Source organism: Nesoenas mayeri, assembly GCF_963082525.1.
Source record: "Nesoenas mayeri genome assembly, chromosome: 1".
Lineage (NCBI taxonomy): Eukaryota > Metazoa > Chordata > Aves > Columbiformes > Columbidae > Nesoenas > Nesoenas mayeri.
Window position 1 is genome coordinate 117,210,230 of NC_137541.1, and position 21,472 is coordinate 117,231,701.

At 37.6% G+C, this 21,472-nt stretch overlaps 1 protein-coding gene across 8 annotated transcripts in view; it reads left to right on the plus strand.

Annotated features, from left to right (window-relative positions):
- KDM6A (lysine demethylase 6A) overlaps positions 1 to 21,472 on the plus strand; it is a 157,161-nt gene that overhangs the window by 66,449 nt on the left and 69,240 nt on the right. For all 8 annotated transcript variants that reach the window (XR_013922272.1, XM_080346687.1, XM_080346688.1 and 5 more), the window contains exons 5-6: positions 7,603 to 7,661; positions 18,397 to 18,517. Coding sequence is in view for 7 of the 8 variants with exons in the window: in XM_080346687.1 (XP_080202813.1) it covers positions 7,603 to 7,661; positions 18,397 to 18,517 (180 nt within the window). In the remaining variant the exon portion in view is untranslated. The remainder of the gene's footprint in view (positions 1 to 7,602; positions 7,662 to 18,396; positions 18,518 to 21,472) is intronic.

Genomic DNA, 21,472 nt, shown 5'->3' on the forward strand with positions numbered 1-21,472 from the left:
AGTGACTAGCTTGTTGAGTGTAGTGGGAGCCATCAATATTGTTTGCGTTTACTTGAGTTTACTTAAAAACTGGGTAGTCTGGCCTCAAAGGATTGTGATCAGCATCATGAAGTCCAGCTGGAGGCCAGGGGTTGGTAGTGGGGCCAGTGTTCTTCAGCATCTTTAGTTAATGACCTGCATTATGGGGTAGAGTGCACCTTCAAACAGTTTGCAGAGAATACAGAACTGGGAAGTGACCACATGGTTGTGCTTCTGTTCGAAGGAACCTGAACAGCCTACATGACTCTCATGGAGCTCAACAAAGAGAGATCCAGGTCTTATATCTGGAGCCTGACTGGCTGAGACTGCAAAATTTCAGCTTTGCAGGAAAGGCGCTGGGGGTCCTGGCAGACAAGTTGACCGTAAGTCAGAAATGTGTTGGAGCAGCAAAGGCAGCCAGCAGAATCCTGGGCTGCATAAGGCAGAGCATCAATGTCAAGTTGAGGGAGGTGGTTTCCTCTCTACTGAGTGCTGGGTCCAGTGCTGGGCTCCTGAATAGAGACAAGGAGATACTGGAGCAAGTCCAGTAAAGGGCCATGAGGCTGTTGAAGGGCTCGGAACATGTGTCATACAAGGAGAGGAGGCTAGGAGAGCTGGAGTTGTTCAGCCTGGAGAAGAGCGGGTTCAGGAGCATCTTATCAGGGTATACAAATACCTGATGCAGGAAGTAGTGAAGACTGAGCCAGACTCTTCTCAGTGATGTCTAGTGAATGTTGGAAAGGCACTGGGCACAAATTGAAAATACAAAATTCCTTTTAAACACAGGAAATTTTTTTTCCTTTTTAATTGTGCAGCTAATTGTAAAATGTCTTTCAAGGTGAATTTAATCTTCATTTGTTGCACCTTTGCTCAATTGATTTGTTTCAGAAAAATATTATTTTCTGTTAAACTACCTAATTTATTTGAAGATGTTTACATCAAGTGAAGTTTTATAAGCTTCAGTGGAAGGCACATAAATCAGATACTCATAGCAACCATCACTATTTAGACATCTGCTTGGCTGTTCTTGTGACAGATTTGAGGAGGATCAACACTAGTTGATCAGTATTCCATTTTGGGAAGGACCTGAATTTACTGGTGGTAAAGGAATACCCAGTTCATAAAACTATAGATATATTCCTTCATTAATGAAGAGATTTTGAGGTATCTGATGTTGTTTTATCATTTTGTCTTTCATATTAAAGTGCTCCCTATAAAGTTATTGGTGGCACAGTGTGTTACTCAAGGGGTTTTGAAATTATGAATGTATCTTGAATTAGTTACTGTATGTGGGTATTGATAATTCACTGGTAGCCTTATTTTGATGTACCTTGTCCTTTCCTGTGTGACGAGAAGCTTTTTTCAGATAGTTCTGGAAAACCACTTGATGGACAGTGGTGGAACAAGTCTCCTTCTTCAGCTTGTTTAAGCAGCTTCTGCCATATGTGTCATACTCCTTGAGTGAAAGTGATGGGACAGTAGTGTTGCAGAGAAGTTGAAAGAGTCATATTCATTCAGAGGGGATCTATAGGGAAATGCAGCACTGGTGTGGAGTTGCGAAGGCTATGGACAAATGTACTGTCTTTCCTAGAGATGAGAAAGGAGCATGATGGGGAGGAAAATATAGTAATTTCAAAGACAGGTACCACTTACAAGAAGAAAAAAGTTTTTTTTTAACTTTGTGGATCATGTGGGGGTTTTTTTCTGCTTCACCTTAAGAACTTTTCCATGAAGAATAAAAAAAAATGGAAGTATTTTTTATGAATCGAGACAGATACATCAGCTAGTTTCTTCTACAAGTAGTAAGTGTATTTTGGCAATACTTACTCTCCGAAAATATTAATGTCTTAAAGCCAAGAAGAAATTACTTTGTAGTTATTTACAAAGATGTTACATTAATTAATCTATTACATATGCCAGAATATATTTGTCACAGGAATAATGACATTTATGTATTAATTGCTTTCACATGGCTGCTGTGCTGCAGGCACACACCCAATAACAAGTTGACTATTGTGATTATTGCTCAAGAAGCAGGGTTATACAAGCATGTTATATATAGCTGTATTTTAAAGTTCCTGTATAAACCTAATGTGATTTTTCAGGTATTATAAAATTCCTTGAAGACCTTGAAGAAGCCAAAACTAATGATATTAATTTGTACTACACACCTTACTGGCATCTTAGTATTTTTGCAGGTGTGGAGAATGTATAGAACATGTAGATAGGTAGCTCTCTTTTTCATGTTTGTACAAATGTAAACAATTTTTTATTGAAATCTCCCCTCTTTTGCATCAACACTTATAATCTTTGTAGCTGAAGCTGCTAGAGCTTGTCACCTCCCAAAGGCTTATAACTGTTTATGCACAAGAGCCTGAGTGGAATTTTTTATGTGGTACATATTCTCTAGGGAACTGTTACTATATATTGAGTAGTGTCAGGAGGAAGCATTAGGCACAATAGTGTCAAAACTTCGTCTTTCATTATTTTTCAGTAAATAAATAAACATATTCACACATTTGAACACAAAAACTGTTCTTTTGCTTCGAGCAGGTGTCTGAGAGACCCTGCGACCACAGGATTCGACATAAACTGTGAAACCTTATTTTCCTGGTTAGATTTTCTGAAGAGTGGTGGCCCTCTGCCCACATCGTCTTCTGCAGCCTGATGTGACGTGGGCTGGACTGCAGGTTCCACTGGACCCTGGGTAGCTGTGGAAGGGCTGTTCACAGCCCTGCTGGCAGCAACTTTAATATGTCATCAAAGACTTTTGATTCCTGGCAGCAGTAAGCAAGTGAAAAACAGCCACTGGTCTAACAAGGGTGCCGAACTTAATCTTGTTTCTATAATTTCCCTTCAGACTTTCACCATCCAACTGCATGGGAACTTCGTTTGTCCTGTTTTGTTTTTTATGTGGTAGTATAGTGGGATACACCCGTGAATTCTGTCTAAATATTATTAACTTTTTATTTTACCTATGTCTGGCCCTTCGCCTTAGAGTCATTAAAAAGAAATTATGTGTTTGCCTACGTCTCATTGGTTAAGGACCTGCATGGAGAAGGCTGACAGGCAGCATTTCATGTTTTTATCCACCTTGTGCTGACCCATAGAGGTTGGTTTCTCTCAAGTTAAATGTAAATATGTGGCTTAGGAGGTACTAAAATATTGCCTTTTTAAATGTAGATTGCCTGTTTAAATCTTATCTAGGATTTCATTATTTTTTGTTTGAAAAGTCGTTGTAGGGTTGAATATGCATTTTGTTGGTAGCAGTGTGGGCTTGAAGAGCTTTTACTTTTTTTTTTGCTTACATTCCACTCTTTCACTTGTGCAAATGCAGTTGTTTATGGGGGGTGGCTACGCAGAGGACTTGGCTAGGAAACTGATCCATTAAAAAGTAATCCTTTTTTATCCGGATATTAATAACTCGGATCAGTTCTGGCATCCAGTTGGCTGTAGTACTCTACAAGTGATTGTATCAGCAAAAATGAGAGACAGTGTTAGGAAATGTTTCTGAATCAGCAGTGCTATGAAACTACAGTAAAAACTGTCCTGTTTCATTTCTGGCTTGGAAGTTCCCACCTGAATCCTGCCCTGAAGCTGCTTTGGCACTTCAGAGTCTTTCTCAATCCTTTAACTTTCTAGAAGGGCCTTCTGAACAGATTGTCCTTTGCAAGCGTAACTTCTTGTGTTGTTAAAACATGAATTTGGAGTTGGTAACAAGGTCTCAACTGCTTGTGGAAGATAAGCATGTTACTGGTAGAAAAATACCTGGAGCAAATGTTGTAGCTATATATTTCTATAGTCAGTGTAAGGTGGCCGTTTGTAAGTCTGAATGTGAGTATGGCCACTTGTTGCACAGAACAGGTGCATTTTTTGGACCCTGTGTTTATAGATGAAGTGTAACTGTGGTGTTCTGGTCAGAAGCACTGGCTGCACGCTTGCAGATAGGAAAAAAAGGCTTTGTTGTGAACTTGGCCTGAAATGGCTGAAGAACAGAGCACGTGAAATGCTGGGGGTCTGTTTCCATCTGCTGCTTCAAAGAGACTAAAAACCAGTTACTTGGGTTAATATAGAAGGTCTGTGAGATGAGTGTTTTCCTCATTGGTTAATATATTTTTTTCCTGATTGCTTTAAACAAACAAGACCAAGAATTCTTAAACATGCTTATTCATCTCAGTTACCTAAAAAGGTACATTCAGACAAATTTTTGCTTTCTGAGTTACCTATCAGTACAAAACTGTGACTTGTACATTTTGCAAAATATAATTGAAATGTTGCTCAGCATTAAATAGTGCGTGTAAGTAGCAAAATACACAACATAAATTTGACAGTCTCCTTAAATTGCATAAGCGTGTAAAATGGAAAGAGGTATTTGAGCCATCTAGTGGTTGGTATGAAATATTTTTTGATAGTTTGTAGAAAATGCAGATTTTATCAGCTTGGAAATATCATTTCTAATTTGTCCACTTTTTAATAGCATGACTGTAGAAAGAAAAACCTTAGACATATAACTTCAAATTTGAAGTACTGTCTGTTTCAGGTTGCAGCTTTTTTTTTTATTTACTGCACATTTTAGTGAAGAGAGAGCTCTGATAACATAAAAATTATGTTAGAAGTTAGTAGCCAAAGAATGAGTTTTGTCAGCATCAGATTTTCAGAAACTGTGAGCATTGTCAAGTTCAAGGAAAGGATTGTAATAAGACAATTTTGTTTTCTACTTCTTACTGAAAAATGTTTGGAGGGAAAAGAATGGGTCTGTATTCTACCTCACCAGCTATTTATAGCAGTTATTAAATTACAAAAGTAATCTTTGCTGGAAAACATGGGAGGGATATTTTTTGTGATAAACGTGTCCAAATAAAAGTAACAGAGGCAACTGAAAACAGATTTCTTAAGAAGAGGTGTGTTCCTGGTGAACAAAGTCACAGAATCTTACGATGCTAAGAAAAAGGACATTTTGTAGATGAAGATTTAGTGTAATGATCCTGCTTGGTACTGATATGCATTAAGCTGTTCTAGCCTTTCATACTGGCTGTTGGCAATAGGAATTTGACTGTACATTGAACTTGGTGTTATTCTGCAATACAGGCAGAAAAGTTAGTTGCACAAGTAATGAATTTTATGTACATCTTATCTTGAATTATTTGTGGAAAAGTAGTGCACACATTGAAACATAAATATCTTCCAGTACCTGTGAAAGTCCCATCCAGGTTTAAACGCAGATGAAAACACATTTTTTATCTTTATTAAGACAAATCTAATAAACAATCAACAAACAATACTAATGGTGTTACCTATAGTTAGAGCGGTAGTATTTCAAACAGATAATTATGATCCATACTGACATTTCTGAATTTGCACTTTTACATTTGAAATATTACAGAGTCAGATCTTGCACTTGTTTTTCTTGGGAAGACAGTGGCAGCAAAACAGATTTTTAACCTCAGTCTCATGCTTTGTAAGGCGAAATGAGAATGAGAAAAAATGGAAAAACCAGTCACAGAACAAAGGACAGAGCAGTAATGGTTGGTGTGTATTTTATTGGGGTGAGGACAGCCTGAAAGCTTTGTGTGAACTTGATATATTAATTATGTTTCGACAAATCACCTGCATATTGGTCCTTGAAAGTTGTTTATTATTAACCATTAGGATCAAAATATCAACTAGATTAATCTTCTGAATCTGTAACTCATTTGGACTGTGAATTCTAATGAGTTTGAGAAGAAGAAATTAAATTCTTTCAAGATAAAAGGTTTTAATTGTCTGGCATATTTTTCCTTGAATTTTGCAGTGTGCTGATGAAGGATTTTTTTTGTTGTTACTATTATTTTCAGTCTTTATGATGATCTAGTTTTGATTGCAGCTGGGGGATCTCTGAGGTAACACTGGGCAATTTTGTTGGATTCTGTTCTACAAATGAGTCTGAACTGAGCACAACAGAGGTTACTAGGTGTGCACTGTATTTTGCAGGCTTGCATGTTGCCCACATGAATATCTCTCTACCTTCTTCATTTAAAATGACTTTTAATTCAAGGCATTATGTATGCTCAGTTGTTGAGTTTGCCGTCTTTGCTAGTCGGTTGTTGCCAGAGCATGCTTGGAAATACATGGGGTACAGAATTGAAGATCTTTTTTCTTTATCATGTCCATGTTGTGATTTGTTCAACAGGAATGTGGTTTTATGGTAGTATTAAAGTGTCGTCTTCTAGTGTTTATGGACTTCACCCTCCATTCTCCCGTTAACATCTTCCAGTGCTCTGACTGCTGTAGTATCTGGTCATACCACAGCATTTTCTTGGAGGCTGTTCATTGCTGAAGCTATGATCCAGCTGTATCCATGAAAGGATATTTGGCCTTTTCCCAAGTTTTAATTTGCATTTAGAAGATGCAAATGAGGTATAATGAAAGGGTAATATTGGGTCCTGTTTCTGATGAATGCTACTCTTTGAATTGTGTTCTGGTTACCAGTTATTCTCTAGGAGAAACGTGGTTGTTCTCTAGGGGAAATTTGGTTATACCTCTGACATGTGGATTGGGCTTAAGGCGTAACTAATTTTCCTTTCATAGAATTCCATAGAAATTTGACTTGTTGATGAAGTTGCATGTGAGTGGAAGAGGGCTTATCTTGACTTTCAGTCTTTGACAATGGAAATTCCATCTCTTATCCCTGTGTCAGAGGTTTGTGTTCTTTGGGATATATATTCCTGGTCTCTCAAAACCAGAATTATACATAAGAAAAACCTAAAAATTTGTCATAGGCAACATGTACATATTGTCTCCTGTAAATAATGGAATAGCCCTGCTAAGTAGAAAACAACTGTTCTGTAACATAACTTCTAAAAAGAAAAAGCATTTGTTTATTTTTCCTAATTTAGGAAATATTTAATAATTATTTGTAGAACTGCGAGTTAAACATTCATTAAACCTCCTTAGTAATGTCACTTTAGAATCAAATAATACATTTCTGTGAAAAGAGATTGAGTGGAAATGGGTTTCACAAAGGAGAGTATTTATCATTTTTTTTTTCTTCCAAAAAGTAGGGAAATAAGAAATAGAAATGTGATTAATGATGAAGAAATCTGATTATCTTAGGTTTGAAGCTGAGAGTTTGTATTTTTGGTGTTCAGAAAAGTGAAATTTCCTTAAGCATATTTTCAGGTTCATATAACTCATCTTTTGCTTTAGGCACAGAAATCAGAGTTTGTAGCTTTGTTTAATTTTATGTGGGTATAAATTATTGTAACTATGGAATGGTGTTTGGTCATAAAACATTTTTTATTCTATTAAGTTGCCAAAAACCTCTACTCCGTCATTTCCTTCCCTGCTGTTGTACAAGTAGATCAAAACACATCAGTTTCTCTCATGCAAAAGTACTTGAATGTAATTGTTGTTACTGTTACTCCAAAAATATTTTGTGGAGAATCACATTTAACTATCTTTCAATTCCTTCTTTGATGAAAGTTAAATATGCTTATCTTTATAAAGGAAATAGAATGTCAAAGGATGAATAAATAACTGGAACCTCAGTCTTACAGTATATAGTTGTCTTATCTGGGTTTTAAACATTGTTTCTTTCCTTTACAGAATGCTGCCTTTTTATATGGCCTTGGTTTGGTCTACTTCCATTACAATGCCTTTCAATGGTAAGTTGGAATAAACTAAGTGTCAGGATTGTGTGGTGCTTTATTTGTAGGCGAATATTTCAACTTCAGCGTAAGTGTACGATAGTTTAATTTTTTTTTTTTATTATAGATATGATGTTTGAAGACATACTGTCCTGGGTCACATATTTGACTTATTGTAATATACTTGTGGCAACCACAGCAGTTGCTTGAAAAAGGAAAGCGCTTGCAAGAGAAGAATTTTAGCTCCCTATAATACGGTTCAGCAAGGTGGATGGAGTGTTGTGACTCAACAAGTTTTTATGAATTGCTATCAATAGTCTATAGCCAGTGTTTGTTTGAAAACCTGTTTACAAAAAACTTTGCTTTTCTCTTAGAAAAGAAGTGGCAACGTGGGCTTGTTTTCATTTAGCTTGATATTTAGTAATTTTTGCATAGCTGTATAAGGTGAAAGTTTTGGACATGAAAAGCAGTACACTCAGACTTGAATTAGAACATCTAATACTGATGTGAAAACTTGAAATTTGAAAGAGTTGTAAATTCTGGCAGGGCTTTGAGGGCTTGGAAGGGGTTGCTGTTAGATATGGGGGGAGGACTGGTTTCAGTTGGAGTTTTGGTTTTTCTTTATCAGTGATGAGAGAAGGATGAATGCAATAGACTCAGTCATTGGGATTCTGTCAAAGTCCTGAAACTTCCATTGGGGTTTGTTCTTGCAGAGTGGTAGTTAGCGGCATTGGCAAAAAGTCAGAAAGGTCAGTGCTTTTTTACGATTCAGTATGGAAACTGTTAATAAAATAATTGCAACTGTACTAGTTCATTGGTTCCTAAAAAGTTTACCATCTTACTGGATTAAGCATGACTGCAGTTAAGAAGGTAGTAAGGGGCTCCTGACTGTTTGTGTGGGTGGTTTTTGTTTTTAATCTTGCAATTTATTGCTTGCTTTATTGATAGTGGCAAAAAGAATGCCATGTATTGTATGTGGCATGAAATTCCTAATTAATGAGAGAAGAACAGGAAAGTTTTCAGAAAACCTGATAACCCACTATTGTAAGATTGTGTTCAGTCTTCATTGAATTTTGCCAAGTTTCAGAATGTTCTTGTTCTTATGCAGGCTTGGCTTCATAATTTAACATTCAAGAGGATTTTGTGCACCAGTTCTTCTTACAAGTGGCATCTTGTTAGAATTTGTGCTGTGAAAATGATAGAAAACTGTAAGATTAAATTAAATAACACAAAGTAGTTAGATTTAGAGTAGATGGTCTTTTGAAAGGCCACCTGTTCAACATAGGCTTGTGCCACCAGCAAATAGTGCTATTTAGCACTGTCCAGTGGCTGGAACAGCAAAGTCAGGTGATTGTGAGGCCTAAGTATTAATAAATTAGAGCTTTGAATTAATTAAGGGTTTTTTGCCTGGCTTTTAAATAGGCTTGTTTAGAACATGACAATAAACTTATGCCTTAATGTACAAGGTCTTAATTGCACGTAGAGCTTTATGTAAAGGTTGTATAGAATGAGCATACTTGCCACTGCATTCGTACAATAAACTTATATATAGTGTGGTGCTAAGGAAGTTGTGTATCATTGGAGTATTGAGTAGAATTTTGAGAGGGCAAAAAATCTAATGTAGATAAAATGTTACACATTTGTGTGGGATTTTATTACTATTTTTTAAATCCTTTTGAGTGTTTTCCCCCACACTCCCTTACTGTATTTTCTTGGGGGCAAATGAGGTGGGATTTTTGGTTGTGGGTGTTTAGGTGTGATAAAATCATAATACATTTGGAGGTGACGAAAGGTTATTTATTGTAGATACGTTCGTCTTTGTAGATCTTAATCCTCCAGGACTTCCTTGCACATTGCAAGGAGAATTCTGTTTCTTTCAGAGTGAAATGTTAGTCAAACTGTCATACTTCTGCTGCAGGTTTTCCATCTATTCTATTCCATCTATTTTTGTTCATAGAGTACAAAAATTTATTTATTTCAGGCATATAGAGGAGACCTCTAGACAGTTTAAGGTGGTTTAAACTATCATGCTTCATCCACAAACATTTTTTTGTTTTTATCCACACCACTTCAGATACTAATAGATTATAATGAGAGACATGTACATAGTTCTTCTAAAAAGAAGGGATAAGGAAGTACTTGAGGTTTTTTTCGTGTCTTGTATAAACAAGGATAATAATAAAGTGGGAGCAAGGTGAGTTTTAGAATTCTCGTACATTATGTTTTAATTTTTCCAGCTTATAAAAAGAAGTGTTGGATTGGCTTCAAGACACATACACAATTCATTTTAATTCAATACTGTACACTTCTCTATATACTGAAGCAGCATTACAGCATTATCTTAAGTACAAATCTTAGCTGATACATTGTTTTATGATATCACGTGCTATAGAATATCCCTTTGGTCAGTTTGGATCAACCATCCCGGCCGTGTCTCCTCCCAGCCTTTGTGCATCTCCAGCCTGCTTGCTGAGAAGTCCTTGACTGGATATAAACATTGTTTGACAACAACCAAAACATCAGTGTATTATCAACGTTCTTCTCCTGCTAAATCCAGAACACTTAACTCTATCCCAGCTGAAAACAGGACAGCTCTGTAAATTGGATCAAGTATAGTAAAACCGGTCTTGCAGATCTTAAATATTGATACTGTGTTCATTTACACCCTTTCTCATCATTTACTACTAAGTAAAGTGGTTGGCTGATTTTTGTTTTCCCTGTCGTTTCCCTGTCTCCCAAGTAGAGTAGAACACCAGTAGAATAGAAATAGCTGAGATACTCATATGACTTGAATAATTTAATATCCTCCTTATTTGTGTTTTAGATTGAACACTTAAAGGAAAGTAAGTTCATCAAAGGTTCTTTCATTTCTGTGCCATAGCTGCATCCAGGTATAGTGGCTTAGATGCCAGATTTTTTTCTATTACTTCAGTAAGGGTTCTGAGCCTGACTGGTCTGTGATGGTGATTTACACTGAGTCCCACCAAGATAGAAAGATAGACTCCAAGGTCTGCAGTTGTGTCCTGAAACTGGCTCCAACTCACTCTTTTGATCTCAGTGGACCCACTGTGGTGCCCCAACAGCAGCCTGTAGACCAGCCTGTACTGTTTTCAGTGACTGTTATCTTGCACATTGCTGGACTGTGTGTGGGAGAAAGACACACTGTTCCTCAAAAACACCTTCTATCAGAGGCTGAGATCAGTCACCTTACTGCCCCATTTAGCGTACCCTAGGGCTCCTCAGTCCAAGGATTCCTTATCAGCTGTAGAAGTCAAGTGTTATGTAAAACTCATTCCTTCAGTATTGACACTTTCGAGGGATTATGCAGACCCTTTTCATCACCTCCATCATGGCTGAAGATGTAGACTGCCTGAGGAAAATGTTGTGTCTGACTGGAACTTCTTTAAGCTTCTACATTCATTCTTGCCAAAACAGAAGCACTGTTGTTATCTGTTTGTAGAACAACTGTCTCTGCTTCTGGCTCCTTCAAAGTAACTTAACAGCCAGCCCAGTCTATTTGCACTGTTGCATCCTGGCACTTCTGTAAGCCAAGGTGTTCTGTGTGCTGAAATTTCTCCTGTTAGTGTCTTGCAACAGGGACATGGGAGTTCAGCACAAAAAGCTTTTTTCCTCTCTTCAACTCTGTTTCAAAATTGGATCTGGACACCAAGAAGGCAGCTGCAGTCTTTCATTATTCTTACTTAATTCAGGTAAAGACATGTAATGGGCAAGAGGGGGCAAGCATATACAGCCTCCACTGGAAGAGTGCAGCACCTTCATCTCCAAGATAAAATTACTGAGCAGGCTCTCCACATCCCATCTCTGCTGCTGAATTCCACAACCCTCCAAAGGCCTAGCAGACAGCAGCCCTCAGTTGTTATCTGTGGTACTGCATCTCATCTCTTGGTCACCATGCAGGCCTCCAGACACCTGAGAATCACTTTTCTCCTAGAAGTCCCTTGAAAGCCTCCGTAAGGCAGGAGTATTCTTTTCCATGTGCCCACAGGAAGACACAGAACTTACCTGTGAAATGGCCTTAGTTCCAATCACATTGGACCACTTACTTGAGCTGAAGGAGTCTAGTCTCACTCTGGCTGTCATTCTCTTTCATCTTTTTCTGGAAAATGAAGTTTTGCTCTTCTCACAGTCATCCTGAAATAGGAAAGCAGCTGTTCAAACTGCTTTTAAAATACCCATATGTACAGTGGAATGTAATTTTTTTTTTTTCAGTAGTCTTGTGTCCCAGCCTTCTGTATTGCACAACTTGTTCACCTACCCAAGAAACTATTGTTTTATCGTGATTGCTGTTTGCCTATGAGAGTGGGAGAGTCCTGTGCTATCGAGGTTCATTCTTTGCCCTTCTTTGTTTCCTCTGTCAATACATATGTTTTTTTCAGGGCCAAGCTGTTAGTAACATAGTAAGATTTGTCTTCTAGGGGATTTTTTTTTTTTTTTCCTCCCAGCAGGATCAGATCCTTCAGATGGTTCTCAAGCTGTTTGTGTTAGTGGTTGGCAAATACAAGAAACTGGGCTCTTCCACACAAAGAGTAGTGCAGTGGGTAGTGGGGTATGTAAGAATGCAAATCACCTAGTGAAGTCCTCCTTCGCTTGTATTGATACACACCACCCATCACACAGACAGCACCCAGTGGACTGTTTCATCAAATGCCGTGTCTGCTCTGTATGCCTCCAGGTGTATCAGTAGTTTGTGCCATCGTGGAGGCCACAAAGCATTTGATAAAATAGTCCAGTGACTGCAGTTTGCATGAAAGGCTCTGAGGTTCATGCAACTGACAGTGACACTGGCAGCTTGTGGAGCTCTAGCTTTTGAAATACCTGCAATGGAAGGTCTAGGAGGGATATAATTTGAGAGCAGAAAACCAGGTTGCTTACCAGTAACTTGAGGTCTTCAAGCTACCCATCTGTATTAGTGCTTGTTTCCCTGTTTTGTCAAGAGTCCTTTCAGATGGTCTGGTGTTTGTAATTATCTTCATAAGGAGGGCTGATTTTAAACACACTCTGTGTAGATAACTGTTTTGTCAAATATTTCTCAGGTTTCAGGTGGCTGTGTAAATGTAAGTGTTTTTTAGGTATATAAAATGGGAATGTACACATAGACTACACATACTAATTGTAATTAACCATTAATGAAGTGGCAGTTAACCTTCTCTTTTGTTGTCTTTCTGTGATTGTTTATCAATCCACTTCTTAGATTGATGAAAACATGTAACATCTGCTAATGCTGGAAAAAAAAAACAACCCTACTCTTAGCTGCTGTACTACAGAAATGTTAAAAGACGTAAATGTATTTCATAAAATTGCAGTGTTTTGTTTATGTTCAAACTATGATTGCGAGTTTCAAATCCAAAATTGTCCATCATAACCTCACATAATTTTCATTAGTGAGGCTATGAAATGACATGAGGCTTAGAATAAGTCAGAAAATTGAAAGAGGATAAAGAATAAGAAAAAGTTACAGTCCAGCTTCGTCAAGTATTTTTCCTGATATATTCAAGTAATTTTATGTTCTTTATTTTGTAGACTTATTCTGATTTTCATGTTTTTTGTTTGATATGTACAAGTGTTAACTTTTGAATTGTTAAATGAATGCTATTTTATTATATTCTTTTGCCTAGTTCAAATTTGATTTTATTCACAGTTTATCCAGGTAAAACCTTCCCATAAAAGTCTTATGAGAGTTCACTAAATGTTTAATATAATCTTCTGTTAATTATTATTCAGCTTTCTTCACTTTCGTAATGGTAGGCATTGTTGTATAGATACGTGGGTAGAAAGACAGCTGTAGTATTGATTTTGGAAGTCTTTATGATAGATTCATGTCATTTTTATTTTTTCTGAATTACTGTAGCAGTGCTATGTAAAATGTAAGCCCAGAAGTGCTTTTCATCCTCTACAGTGTCTGTTTTCCAGTCCTGCTTTCCCATTTTGTTGAGTGTTAGTCTTCCCTGCCTGTTAATGGAAACACTCCCGTTCTTGGAGAAAACTTCTAATTTAAGTAAATTCTAGTAGACTCAAAGTTTCTTACCAGGCAATTGTCAATATCTACAGAGAACAAACCAAAAGTAGTCTCTTGCTGAATTTAGATGATTGTCATTTATTTCTGCAGTATGAAAGTGCCTTGCCCTTCATTTGATGTTTTATCCTTTAGACTAATGTATGTTTAGTCTGCTGAAGGATTAAAGTGAAAAGCTTTGTCTGTGCATGAAGGCCACTTAATTAGTGGTGGAGACTAACAACCTACTTGAGGAAGGCTGTATGCCATCATCTCTGAAGGAAGCTGTTAGCCTCTTAAGCCAAGTCCTGCTTCATATGTGACAGATCATCAAGCCGTTAGTTTATATCTGTTCAATGGATTTGGTCAAACCGTAGACAAGCTTTGAGGGAAAACATCTGAGTAACCTGGATGCCTTGGGTCCTCTAGACCCAAATCATTCTGGATAGAGCCTTGGGCAGAAGACAGAAATGGGGTAATGATGTTTCAGAGCAAAGATCTGTGCAATGATTGAGTGACTGCTGCTGTACCTGGGAGGCCCACCTCAATCAAACAGATGGCCCAGGAATGACTGCACTTACCAGCATTGGGCCACGTTCTCTCTCATTTCCTTTTACTACTTACAGCACCTGCTCCTACTTTCCACGTCTTGCGTCCACTTCCTTCTGTGTTGTAATGACCTGTGCCAAACTCTGTTGCCATCTGTGTTGGGATGTTCTTAAGCAATTAGAACTGAAATGGATGTCAGTGATGTTGCGGATCTTCTGCTGTTGATGTAGTAAGGAACTGGGTCTAGAGCTCTGGGCATGACACTGAGAAACAGCCAGTCCCAAAACAAAACAGAATTTTTAACTGTAGTCCATGTTCTTGATGTGTCCTGTAGTATTGAAACACTTTGTTTAAATGTTTCCTATAGGCAAAATTAGATCAATATTAATTCAGCTATGGTGTAGAATTGCTTGTTTGTTTATAAGACTTAGTAGGTAAATGTCTTTCCAGAGTTTGAGTGTTTTATTCTATGAAAATTCTACTGACTGTTTAAAATTAGGCTGTAGTTACCAAATTAGACAAGAGTGTCTACCACTGGTAGAATCTGTTGAAAATGCTGCCTTTCAGATCACTTTAGTTGAGAAATTTTGACGACGTCCTTTTTCACAGAAGCAGTAAAAGTAATTTGTAGTTATTATCAGTGATGGTCATCCTTGAAAAACTACAAATTGCATAATCAATATAGAATTAACACTGGAGTTAAGATACAAGCAAATAGTTTGAATTGAGAAGGTAAAACATCTGGTTTTTAGTTAGAAAAGCTGCTTTGGGGAATAGTTGGTATATTCTCACAACATTTTCCCTTTAATTTACTGATGTAATTATGCTTCATGATAAGTTTAAATCTGTTACTTTCCAGAATTCTCTTTCGGTTTTTATTGTGGCATCGAAGGATACAGACACCAACACAGAAGGTCTCCAGCATTTTGAATTTTTGTGGCTTCATTCTTACATGTAAACCTATCATGTCAAATCACAGAATCATAGAGTATCCTGAGTTGGAAGGGACCCACAAGGATCATCGAGTCCAACTCCTGTCCCTGCACAGGACAACCCCACAGTTCACACCGTGTGTCTGAGGGCATTGTCCAGTCTCTTCTTGAACACTGTCAGGCTTGGGGCCATGACACCTCCCTGGGGAGCCTGTACTGTATTACCACTCTGTCCATTTCATTGCCAAGTAAATACAGTCTATGTAGGGGAGCAATAAATGCTTCCTGACTACACTCCTTTGAATTTTTTAACCTTTCAAGGAAATAATGCTTTTAAAGCACCTTTGCCTTTCCTCCCCAAACCATCAGTTTAGGAGTGATCAAATACAACTGAAATGTGCAACTAGAATATTATTCTTCAGTTGTTAGCATAGTAACTTGAACAGTGTCTAAAAGGGTACATAATTTATTTATTTTTGACATGGTCGATGGCCTATATTTTTCCAAGCGTCCATCAAAATGAGTTGAAAAGCATCCTGTTACTTCCTACATAGATTGTGTCTAGAGGAATGAAGTCTTGTCCTACAAGTTTTCTTCCTGCCCATACGTTTTGGGTTTGTCTTCATTGGAAGTTTGTGTTGGTTTATAAAGTTATCTCAGAAGACTCATGTTGAACCTGACTCCACAAGCAGCTCAGACAGAGGTGAATGGTGTCACCGTCTGGTCTGCACAGAGATAAACCTTACACAAATCTACTAGGGGCTGTCTCTGACCAGCAGGTTCTGTGCTAAACATGACACAATTTTTTCATGTTGTACGCTGGTGATAATTTTGATTTTTAAGTGCCTATGCCAGTCTTTCAGAGAAACACAGCAGGATTATTATATTTTTTGAATGAATGACAGTACACATTCAAACTAAGTTCCAAAACTGTTCTTAAAAGTTGTTTGTTATGCCTGTGGCTTTGTTTATTGGTCAGCTGTCACAGTGAATAGTATTTCCTGTTCCGTAAGCAAGAGACTAGAAAAATATTTTCATCTCTTATAGTTTCTCCTCAGCTTTTTTTTTTTTTTAGAAATCCACGTTTCAGTGATCTTTGCCAGTGAGACATGACATAGGGGAAATATGGAAATACTGTTTTCTGACCAAGCAAACCAGCGAAAATGTGAAGAATGTGAAGTTCACAGATTGTATGTGAGCATGATCACGAGCTCCCAAGTCATAGAGAACTGCAATGTCTCTCCTGATTTTTGTCTTCTCTTTGATAGGGACTGCAGGCACTGTTTTCTTCCTTTTTAGAACCTGGAATACCGTCTTTGAACCAGATAGGAATAATGGATTTCAAATACCAGTGGCTGACATACTGAGTACCATATTAGAGTTAAGACAAGAATTGCAAATATACATTCAAAAAATCTATACTTTGGCATAAAAAAACCCCCATAGCTTAAAATATATGCTGATATTTAGTGATGAGTCCAGCCTTTGACCTTCCAGTTTGAGTGGTGTTCGTGCACCTGATGGTGAGCATACTGTGATGACACATGGATCCTTGTTTGTTATGATTTCAGTGTAGACACTGAGGCATGTGGTTCGTCACCATCCATACTATTCCAGGGAAGCTTAGATGAGATGTGAGAGACTGCTTAGCTGGTGCAAGTTTGTCCATTTTGTGTTTCATTTGCTCATTTTCCTTCTGTAAGTAGAGGAGTAGGGTATATGGTAAGGAAAGCCCTTCTGAAAGATTGTAATAGAGGAAGCTTCAGTTCCACAATAAAAATGCAAATTTTTTTAAAGCCTATCTACTTTTAAGTTCTATTTTAAACAAGTCAGGTAATGCTTGAGGTGCAAACAGTTTTGTTGCATTGTCTAGAGGAAGCTCTGTCCCTTTTGTTTGCTTTGCCATCAAGAAGGAGGAAAGTCCTGTAAGACTTTTAGAGCAGAAGAAGATTTTTTGCTGATGGATCGAAAAGTGATAATGTGTGTGTTTTGTGAATAAAAAAGTCTTGGGAAATTAAGTGCATATTTTTCAATTGCAAATACTAACCTTCTGTCTTTATAAATAATACTGCACTTGGAGAGTCAGGGTGAAATAAATTTGCCGAGACAGTTTAGGCACGGTGTTAATTCCTGTGCAGTGTCCCTGTGCTGCTCCACAGTGGGTACAGTTCTCCCCAAAGGCTTTGCCTGTTACTTGACTGCTCAGTATCCATCTCTGGGGTTGCCTATGACAGCAAGTGGGACTTCCTGGCCAAGGTGCTTGGATCTATCCTTAGTGAGACTGATTTTGGTTTATGTCATTGTACGAGCAGTGATCCATGTGAAGGGATTTTATTTCAGGCTGTCATTCATTTTCAGGAGAGCTAACACAATGAATCTTAGCTTCTTTCTCAGTTCCTCTGTGAATTTAAATCTATTATCTTTTAGTTGCATTTCAGTTGTCCTAATTTTATGTAGTTGGCCCAAGAGGCAAAACAGTCCTATTAAGAATCATGTTTTTTCTGCTCCAAGATACAGTTGTTACATAGCATTTTTGTTTTATCTAGTATATTGCCTTCATGAACAGGGGCATGTGTAGAGAGGATTTAAAGGTAAGGGAATAGAATCAGAGCCATCTTCACCTATAATGGGAATATGAAAGCAAGTTACAGTGGGAGAAGGTGGGAGGCTTTCATATCTGTGCTTTCCTGGAGGTGGTTTAGTGACTGGAAAGTAGCAGAGCAATAGGTATTCGTTGAGTCCCTAGGCACCATTGGTGCTAAGAACGGGAAGACAAAGTGGCAAACAGAGCAGGTTGGTGTAGTGGGAGGACGTGTGCGTGATCTCTCCTTCTGGGCCTTCTGTTCTGCTGCTGCTCTTGGAGATCTGCACTACCTGGAATCAAAAGCAACCCAGCAGTTGGCTGTGGCATGAATGAGTGCTGTATTTTTCTAAAGTTGCGCTACTTTTTTTACTAATTCCTGAGTCATCCTTTCTGACACAGCAGATCCGTTACTGTATTTCATGCAGCAAATTAGTTTCTCAAAATTAATACAAGAGATTAGATGTGCAAGTATACCAGGATATCTGGAGTGGAAAGTTGCCTAGTCCTTGAAGAATCAAAAGCCATGCACCAAAACCTTGCACGTAAACCATTATTTTGATATATTCCTCTGTAACAGTGCTTTCTGACCTACTTTCTACTAGTCACATCAATAACATTTATTATAAAGTAATATTTCAGTAAAAAATAATTTTTTCATGTGTGTTTTTCTTTCAGGGCAATTAAAGCATTTCAGGAGGCGCTTTATGTTGATCCCAGCTTTTGTCGAGCCAAGGAAATTCATTTGCGACTTGGGCTTATGTTCAAAGTGAACACAGACTATGAGTCTAGTTTAAAGGTAGGTTGAAGTCCTTTCAGATTGAATTAACATTTGTTGTTAGTCATGTTGCATCTTATAACTGCAAAGAATACATAAGCGTGTGGCAGTTGTAAATACTGCCTGCTTCAGAAATACAAGTGCTTTGGTATGAAGTGTCTTAGTTGGAAGACAGAGTTTAAGGGTAGGATTTGAGATGTTAGGTGCTAGAAATTCTCAGAAAATCCCAGCAAAACTATAGACTAGCACTGATATTTCAGCAGATCAAAAATTTGATGTAGGGCCCTAATTAAAATAGTAAATTTTTCGGGGAGGCTGAGGATGTATAGAAAGTGAAAGGAAAAAGAAGAGAATAATTAGCAGCTCAGATTTCTCAGTGTTATTCCCCACCACTCCCCCCGGCTGCACTATTGTAAACTGGATGTTCTTAAAAATCGTTTAAAATAGAAAGCTTTTATGCAAAACAATGTTCTCATATCAATTTTTAATATAATTTCTACTTTTCTAGCAGTTAATAATTCCCTCATTTCCTGGTTTGAGAGTCAGCTTCTAAGGCAACAATTTCTGGCTAATCAGTTAGAAATGGTCTATGTTAATACAGTACTTTCTTTTGTACTCCTTGAATTTTTTTCACTGCTTGCATTTGTTTTCATTCTCCGATTGTAATCTGCCACTTTATCTCCCTACATTCAACATATTTGCCCATTTTTTCCTCCTTCCATTTCCTGCTCTATTCCCATCATCTTTCCTTCCTGACATGTAAATTTAGGTATGTGTGTCTTGGAAAAAAAGAAGTATTCTTTAAAAGAGTTTCATGTGCTAGGAAATATACCTTCAGGGTTGACAGTTTTGTAATCTGTAATTAACTCTAATTTATAAACATATTTCTGTATATTAATAGCTTCTAAAACTACTTAAAACATTAAATGTTTAATTTCCAAGTACCTTGTAGTTTCCTTTTCCTGGCAGATTGTTTTCCTGGAAGCTGTGTTTTTGAGTCTATGAGAATCACATTGTCCAAGATTTCAAAAGAGTGTTACTCTCAATTTTTCTTTCTGTATTTGTAGTCATGGGAAACACTCCTCTCATCAGGCTTGCAAATTTTCACCTACAGAGAGAGGTGGATTTGGAAATGGTGAAATAGGAAAGATTCACTGCAATGGATGGCAAAAGAGAGGAATGGGAGGTAGAGGTGTAGATCACTGTGTTAGGAAAGAGATGTGAGTTTGGGTGGTCGTGATACATAATGAACAAAAGAAGTGCTGAAGAAGTACATTTTTGTTTTATTTTTAAAGAAGTCAGTGACAAAACAAAAGACTAAATTTACAGGGAGGGTAATAAACTTGCAATCAAGTAGTGGAAGGAACTTCTGCATTTTAATTTTTAGTAGAAGAAATTGATAACGTTTTCCTGCTGTGCCATGAAATACGTAATTCTGTCACTGAATCAAGTACTTAAATAGGTATTATGAAAATACAATCTAAATAATTTACTGCGTTTGATCTTCACAACTTTGCAAAATAAGGTTACTTAATACAAGGATTTTGAGTATACCAAACTTTTAATTTTCAATACAGCAACTATGAATGGGGAAAACACCAAAGTAGTATTTTAAAAACAGAAAGAAATTAACATTTGTAATGCACAATTATCATTATTCCATTACTCTTACATGCAACATGATTAAATTACTGAAGTAAACAAATGGCAGCAACAAAAGCAGTGTACCTTGGAGCAGAGTAAAGATTTTCAAAAGGATGATGAAATAAACATGATTGGGTTGGGTTGCATTAAGGATAGTTTACATTAAATCAATATAACTGCAGGTTTTTGCTAAAAGGTTGTCTTGTTTGCCACCTTACAATCCCGATTGCATTTTTTGGCACTCTCTGCTGTTTTGAATCGAGTGATTTTTATGCAGTTTGCAGGCTGAGGTGGATCAGAAGTGTGAAGCAGCTCAACTTGAGCTTGCCAGTTGCTAGATCCAGTGCAAGGCAGATGGCAGCAATGTGTGAATGGGAAGAGGGAGTACAGCTGTTTTATCCTCTCCTGGTGCAAAACAACATGAAACTCTACTCTGCAATTACCAGCTGAAACACCTAAGGTGTTTCCTTTGCTACAGAGGTTGCAGTCCTCTGCAGAGAGAATAACAGTGAGGAGCAAGAAAGAAAACAGCTGGTGGGGCACACCACTCAGGCTCAAACAATTTCTACTGTTTTCAGCTCAGCTGTGGATTTAGAGTCCTGAAACCAATCTACTTTGTTTGAAAACAAAGTATTACTGATTAAAACATAACTGCTTATACATCGGCGTATATCGATTGAGGAGTAGACTAAGAGGAACAAGCAGGGCAGTAGCTTCTTTAGAAGCTAATCTGAGTGATCGCTGAGTTGAGGTTTAAAAAAACAGAACCCTGTGAGTGACAAGGGTAGGAGAGGCAAGTCAGAAAATACTTCCTTAGTGAAGAGAACAAAACGAAGTGCTGCTGCTGTGGTTATGCACAATCATGGGGAGAATAAAATGAGAAAGAGATACGATGATAGAGTGCGAAAGGATGTTTTCACAAAATGTCTGTCTCTTTCTCTGCAACTGAATGTTTCGTCTCTTCACAAAAGAAAGATAAGTAACCTGACATAAATGAAAAGACACTGTTGTCTTGTTGTGGCTTTTTTTTTTTTAAATTTTCTTTTTGTAGACCTTTTCAGAAGTATCTGATATTTTGGAGGATAGTTACGGAGTTTAGGATCCAGTCTGCTAGTGTCTGGCCTTGAGCACAGACCCTTTCCCCTGAGGAGCTGTATAAAGTAATTTGTAGCCCAGTTTGAGCTTCCTATTTGACACTGAGGCAAAAAGTAGAAGTAATTTGTAATCTGCTGTTCAGTTGTGACTGTTCTGGATTTCACAGATTATACCAACGATGCATTAATGCACTTTGAAATATCATAATATTTTTGATGCTATTCAGACATTCACGTT